This window comes from Lolium perenne, chromosome 3 (genome assembly GCF_019359855.2).
Source record: "Lolium perenne isolate Kyuss_39 chromosome 3, Kyuss_2.0, whole genome shotgun sequence".
NCBI lineage: Eukaryota > Viridiplantae > Streptophyta > Magnoliopsida > Poales > Poaceae > Lolium > Lolium perenne.
In genome coordinates, this window is record NC_067246.2 from 127,732,599 (window position 1) to 127,739,671 (window position 7,073).

The 7,073-nt window shown below is 46.0% G+C and overlaps 1 protein-coding gene across 1 annotated transcript; it reads left to right on the forward strand.

Moving 5' to 3' along the window:
• Positions 1 to 3,265: 3,265 nt before the first annotated feature.
• LOC127342368 (probable envelope ADP,ATP carrier protein, chloroplastic) lies at positions 3,266 to 7,073 on the forward strand. Its single transcript, XM_051368307.2, has 10 exons — positions 3,266 to 3,790; positions 3,885 to 3,941; positions 5,030 to 5,092; positions 5,192 to 5,248; positions 5,347 to 5,430; positions 5,611 to 5,679; positions 5,750 to 5,862; positions 5,957 to 6,126; positions 6,310 to 6,388; positions 6,479 to 7,073. Exons 1-10 carry the CDS (start codon positions 3,413 to 3,415, stop codon positions 6,576 to 6,578), a joined length of 1,170 nt encoding a protein of 389 aa, XP_051224267.1. The 5' UTR covers positions 3,266 to 3,412; the 3' UTR covers positions 6,579 to 7,073.

Consider the following 7,073-nt stretch of genomic DNA (forward strand, 5'->3'; position numbering starts at 1 on the left):
AATACCATGAGGTTCATGGTAGGATAAAGGATTAGTTTAAGACATGGAGAAGATGAGTGAAGAATAGTTTATCCAATTATTGTTACTTGATTTCCAATTAAATGGATGTTCATATGTTATGGCAAGGAATATCATGTTGTGATCTTTAATAAGATCAAGTAGTTGATCATTGATTAATAAGTTCTGGTGTTGATTATAATTCCATTTGATCTAACCCCTTAGATCAAATTATCTCTACCCAAAACAAGGTTTTAGAAAAGTCACATTGAGGTTTATAGCACTTGACTTGATGAGCTACTTCAATTCCACCAAGGTCAAGTGAAACTTCAGTTACTGTGACTGTTTTACTTTAAAGCGCGAAAATTCCCCAGATTTTCTATGCATGAATGCAATGCACACATCTGTTTCCTCTATTTTTGTAACCCCATTACCTGGGATATTACAACTACTCCCTCCTCATGGGAGACAGCAGCGGTGATGAAGATGTCGGTGGTGTCGATGGAGATACCTTCCGGGGGCACTTCCCCGTCCCGGCGGCGTGCCGGAACAGAGACTTCTGTCCCCCAGATCTTGGCTTCGCGATGGCGGCGGATCTGGAAGGTTTCTCGTACCGTGGCTTATTCGTATCGAAGATTTAGGTCAGGGAGGCTTATATAGGCGAAGAGTCGGAGTCGGAAGGGCCACGGGGGCTCCACACACCAGGGGGGCGCGCCCCCCCCCTTGGCCGCGCCGCCACCATGTGTGGGGCCCACCAGGCTCTCCTCTGGCCCCTCTTCGGTGCTCTAGAAGCTTCCTTTGAAATATAAGATCGTGGGCGTTGATTTCATCCAATTCCGAGAATATTTCCTTACTAGGATTTCTGAAACCAAAAACAGCAGAAAACAGGAACTAGCACTTCGACATCTTGTCAATAGGTTAGTTCCGGAAAATGCATCAAAACAATATAAAGTGTGAACAAAACATGTAGGTATTGTCATAAAAAAAGCATGGAACATCAGAAATTATAGATACGTTGGAGACGTATCAGAGGACAGAGTCACCCATCACCGTTCCTGTCACCACCGTCATCGAGACCATCGTTGCATGGCCCCATGGCCATCGACCTCTGCGGTTTTGAGTATGGTGTCACCATCCACCAGGGCATGAACTAGGATATGTTGCGCCTGCCCAAGAGGTTTGCCTCGATCATAGATGGGCAATAGCCGCACCATGTACTCCTACGTGTGTCTGGCGGCACGACCGGCCTGTGGTCCACGGAGGTGATGTTCGATGATGAAGGGAAGATGTTCCTCCACAATGGCTGGAGGTGCTTCGTCCGCTCGCACGCCATTGAAGTCGGGAACTTTGTCGTCTTCAAGTACGTCGGCCACAACATCTTCACCATCAAGGTCTTCGACGAGACTATATGCCGCCACCAATACCACACCAACGAGGACGACTAGGAGACAAAAAGATGCAGACATTGTAGTCGTGTACTATGTTTTTATTAAGTTCTATCAATTTGCTTTAAGAACATTGGTCTCCAAATATGTATGCAATTTTAGAATTTTCTATGCAATTTAGATTTGTCCAAACACCAGACCAAATGGGTTAGCCGCTAGGCGCACTGTCCTGGCCGGCCGAACCGACGCTCAAATTTTGTCCGTGGGCTGATCCAAATGGATAGAAATGGGCCATTTGGGTCGGCCCGCTGGATATGCCCTTATCCTCTCCCTCCTCTGCTCATATTCCTCCGATTCTCGTGGGTTCGCAGATCCAGGCAACACCCTCCCGTCTCCATCCACCGTACCGTATCCTCGGATGACCCATCGACGGGTGGAGGCATGCGGCTCCTCGAGGCCAGAGCATACATCACAAACACCGAAGCCAGAGCTACAAACTCGGCAATGGGTGAAAACATGGCGTCATGATCTTATGCTCTAAAAACACAAAACAATGTCCCACATCTAAATATCAGGGGCATCACCGGGTCATCCTAGAGGGGCACACACCCAGTCTAGCAGAGTCTCGGCAAGCACCTCATGCACTCACCTCAGAAGTCGACACCACATCAACCATTAGTTAACTTTAGGGCAGAGCTCCGCATAGCCCTTGCCAGGCCTCCCATCGACGATGCCATGCCCCCCAGACAAGACCCCACCTTGTGCGACTCCATAACACCGCAACCATCATCAAGGATCCGGGACACCACACTGCCGAGGCTCAACAACATCGACGTGGTGGAAGCACACAACTCCATCTCCTACCTCCACCATCTGGCAGCTGCTCCAAATAACAATGCCCTCCGGGATACCCATTGACGAGGGTTAACCTCGGCAATGTCCATGTATATGGACTTAGGGTTCAGGAAAATAGGTGCGCTGGTGATTTCGTCGGCTAGTCAGACAAACAAGGTGGTCCGACGATATATTGATTATAAGGCTAAGTTGCAGTACTAGAACATATTTAGGGCAACAGTAATAATTGTTTTGTTATCTCCCTCCTGTTGGCTGCTCCTAGCCTTTATATAGGAGGTTGGATCTCAAGGTCCAGTTTGTGTCAGTTTACAAGTAATCATATAAGGCTATGTTTATGTTGGCTCCTAGATGGGTCTTTTCTTATTCGACATGCTTTGTTCATGGACTTCGGCCCAATAATAAGGTATATCCATGTCACGCAGATATAAGGATTCCCCTATAGTAGCGCGATTGAGTGGACAAGCTCCAACAGATATGTCTTCAATAATGGAACGATGCGTACACGCCGCCATGACCAGAGTCGAGGCTTTGTTTTCACCAACAACTGCACCATCCCAACTCGGCGTCGGGACTAGCTGTGGGCTCCAGAGACCCGCAAGATCTAGCTGGCCAACCACCTCTTGCAGGAGGAGGAGACCACCAACCACTGGTCCGCCGTCGTGACCTCCGCCTCCATCGCCCATCTCCGTCGTGACCGATTTTGACTAAAAAGCGGAGCGGATCGGGTTTCACTCTACATCCCTTTCCGCAACATGACCTAAGATGAACCAAAGAGGCTGCACACCAATTACATCACGCAATCTTTTTTGTTTATTTGAGATTATTGTAGCTCCACATGGATTACAAATCATCATCCACGGTCGACTATTGCCATCAAAGCAGACCATTCTCCCATCGAGATGATACCTAAAAAAAATGTCATCTTGATAGAAAGCAAGGGAGAAAAGGACAGGGACTCGCACGCATCATCGGCAATAGCTGCTGTCACAGGCGGTGGCAGTGTCATTTGCTGGTGCCACCTACAACAACAGGCAAACGGACCCGCGCGGGGTTTTACAACTCGGCGGACTCGACGTATCCTCCCTCCTGCCTGCTCTCCCCTTATCCCCTCCCGTGCCCGAATTCCTCCGATTCCCGCGGCCTCGCAGATCCAGCCACCACCGTACCGCCGCCCGATGACCCACCGCCGAGTGGAGGCGTGCGACTCCTGGCGCCCGCCGCCTGCGCCCACGCAGGGTCCCGCTCTCCTCCTCCGCGCGGGTGGCCCGTCCTGGGGCCGCTCCTCCTCCTCGCCGCCCGGCGCCTTCGCGTCCCTCTCCGTCCGCGACGGCGGGGAGGCCATGGCCGTCAAGGCGGAGGAGGACAGGGAGATAGCCGCCGAGGGGTCCGGGAAGAAGGCCAAGGTGCCGCCGGTGGCGCAGCTGCTGAAGCACCCGCTGGCGCTGCTGGCGCTCGTGCCCAGCAGCGTCGCGCTCTTCGCCGCCGGCGCCGGCGCCGGCGCCGTCGCCAAGACGGTCACCGCGCCGCTCGACCGCGTCAAGATCCTCATGCAGGCAGGCCTTCTGATCCCGTTGCCCTCCTCTCGGTTCATGCTGCCCGGTAGATGCCTGATGTTTCTAACCCGCGCTTCCTTTGTCCTTCATGCAGACTCACAGCGTGCGGGTGGCCGGTGAGGGCACCAAGAAGGGAATTCAGTTCCTGGAGGTAACAATGCTACTAGTACCTTCTCTTTGGCCCTGTTCCATTTCATGCTGCAAACTCAAGAATGGTCCAAACCATGTGAATTTTGATATAATTAACGCGGACCTTTACATGCTCCATGGAAATGTACTAGGTTCAGAACTGCAGATTCCGAATGCATCACTCAAGAAAAATCTGGAGTTAACTGAGTTTCTTATAGTCCTGCAATTTTGCACATATGCATATCCTTCGCCAATTTTTAATACCCTACTGTTTCAGCGTAAAAACAAAATTCTAGTCATTCAGACTTCTCAGAACACTCTTTCATCACACCTGCAGTCATATGTAAATTGATCAGAAGTAACCAAAACAAAAAAAAGACGTTCTCTGAAATATCAGAAGTAGGTAATCCTGAACTTAAGATAAAGGGCTTTGGTAAGAAAAAAAAAGAGAAGTAGAACATCACATTTGCATGTTTCAGAGTCACGTTTCCGTTTATGTGGCAAGAGCTCGGGTCTTCCTCCATCCTTTTATTCCTTCCTCTGCTATGTCTCTTTTGCGGGATGACAGATATGCTTGGATGTTTCTCTGTCCTGAAGGTTCTTTGTGATAAGTAATTATGCTTGGCAGTCGTTAACTCTACACCAAAGATGCCAGCCGTTAGTAACTCTGCTCAGTCATGTATGGATTCTTTTTGTGTTTATAAAGTTACTTTTTCTGAGTTTGGTAAGTTAATGTGTTAGAAAACTTGAACTGATGATAGCATTGACAGAAATAGACAACAGCATGTCATTCAACTGTACTTGAAACTTTATAATGTTATATTAGTTCAGATATTAATGGAATTCAGATTCTTGTTTGATTAGTTGAATAATGTTGACCATGGAAATACCGGGTACCCAGTTTAACATGTTTCCTCTATGCCAGCTTAATTTCCTTTTTGATATGGAAGTATTTCATCATTTTGTTGGATGGATTAGACTTAAGACTTCCACTTCATGACATAGAGGAAATGGGGGCAATAGCTTTGGTTTAATGTCCTTCTTGTTGGTGATACTTGTGCTCACGTATAAACAAAAATCCTGTTATCTGATACATTTTCAGTTGTGCAGGCTATGGCAGAGATAGGAAAGGAGGAGGGTCTAAAGGGTTACTGGAAGGGCAATCTTCCACAGGTTCTCGATATTATACCCATCATGCAAATTGTGATTTTGTGACCCATGCATGACTTATCTTGTGGTCTGTGTTAACTTTGTGCTCATAAACTCCTCCAGGTTATCCGCATAATTCCGTATAGTGCAGTGCAACTTTTCTCATATGAAGTTTACAAGGTGCTAACAATTCCTTGCTACCATTAGTCACTTGTTCTATTTTATGCTCTTGTAATTGTGAATTTCACGTTCTTTGTTATCTTGCAACACCACTTCAGAAAATATTCCGAAGAAAGGATGGAGAGCTTTCTGTGTTTGGAAGACTTGCTGCTGGTGCTTGTGCGGGCATGACATCTACACTTGTAATTTTATTATCTATGCACTTTCTATCAATATTTCTAGTTTTATTGGTTAGATGTGGGAATGCAGTATGAATGAAATTGGTTGCGTTTTGATCATTATGGTGCGAAAATTCTTGGATAAATTCAGAATCCATTCACTCTGTATCATTTTCTGAACTTTCAATCTGTACTTGTTGATAGGTGACTTACCCATTGGATGTTCTCCGGCTTAGGCTAGCAGTTCAATCTGGACATGGCACTATGTCACAGGTAACAACTGTTAGAAGCAAGACTATTTGTATCTCGAAACTGCCATTACATGATGTCTATGGTTTTGTAGGTTGCTCTGAACATGCTGAGAGAAGAAGGGTTAGCTTCCTTCTATGGAGGCCTTGGTCCATCTCTTATAGGCATTGCTCCTTACATTGCTGTAAACTTCTGTGTTTTTGACCTGTGAGATTCTTTCTACTGCATCATCATAATTGTCTCAATTTTTTATATCTGTCTCATGTTTACTTATACCCTACTCTTCATTTATGTATGGAAGAATGAAGAAATCTGTACCGGAGAAGTACAAGAGTAGACCAGAGACATCTCTAGCAACTGCTCTTCTTTCAGCAACATTTGCGACTTTGATGTGCTATCCGTTGGACACTGTTAGGAGGCAGATGCAAATGAAAGGCACACCATACAATACAATTTTCGATGCCATTCCAGGTAGCTGCTTGAATCGTGTGGCTTGCATTTGCAGCTAGCAGTTGCGGTATCTTTTGCATGTAGCTTCATAGCAGCCTCATTCTGTACTATGTTATTTACTACGTCCACCATTCTACTTACTCATTTGCAGCTTGATCTTGTTCTTTATAGACTAAACTGAAGCATTTTTTGTGCCAAATGCAGGTATTGTGGAGCGTGATGGTCTAGTTGGACTATACCGAGGTTTTGTGCCAAACGCGTTAAAAAATCTGCCCAATAGCAGGTGCCTTCTTGTTACCATATGTTTGTGAAAATATCCTATTTTAACCAGCCTTGTAAGTTATCATATCTCACAAGTTTTATACCCATGCAGCATTAAACTCACTGCATTTGACACGATGAAGATCCTGATATCTAGTGGGCAAAAGGAAATGGAAAAATTAATGCAAAAAAATGAAGAGAAGACAAGCTAGGAAAAGAGCCATACTCAACCTTAGGGCTCAGGAAGCTAGCATGCACTGTTTTTCTTTCTTGGTCCCTTCTCCAGGCAATATTTTAGGGTTTAGATAGCACATCTTCGATGTTCCTTTTCAAGCTGGCCCTAACTTGCAGTCGTTTTCTACACCTTGCTGAAGATTGAGGCATTAGAATCAAGTAATTAGGTTCTTTCTTTGGTGGCAGGCTGGCAGCAGGTCTTTAGCTAGAGTTAGTAATACAAGCATTCAACTTAACTGATGTTTATTTGAGTGGACGCGTAGATTGACCTCATTAGTTCTCCAGAAACTTTACCACTATATGTTATAGACAGATCTATCACAAATACAATGGAGACCATGGATACTGCCCTGTAATAGGTTCACTCTGAATGAATTACATCTGTTCGCGACAGAATAGGGTGGTTACCAAAGCAGCGATGATACTGTAATACCGATATCCTGATATCCAGGCTGAAAGCTTTATATTCTCCA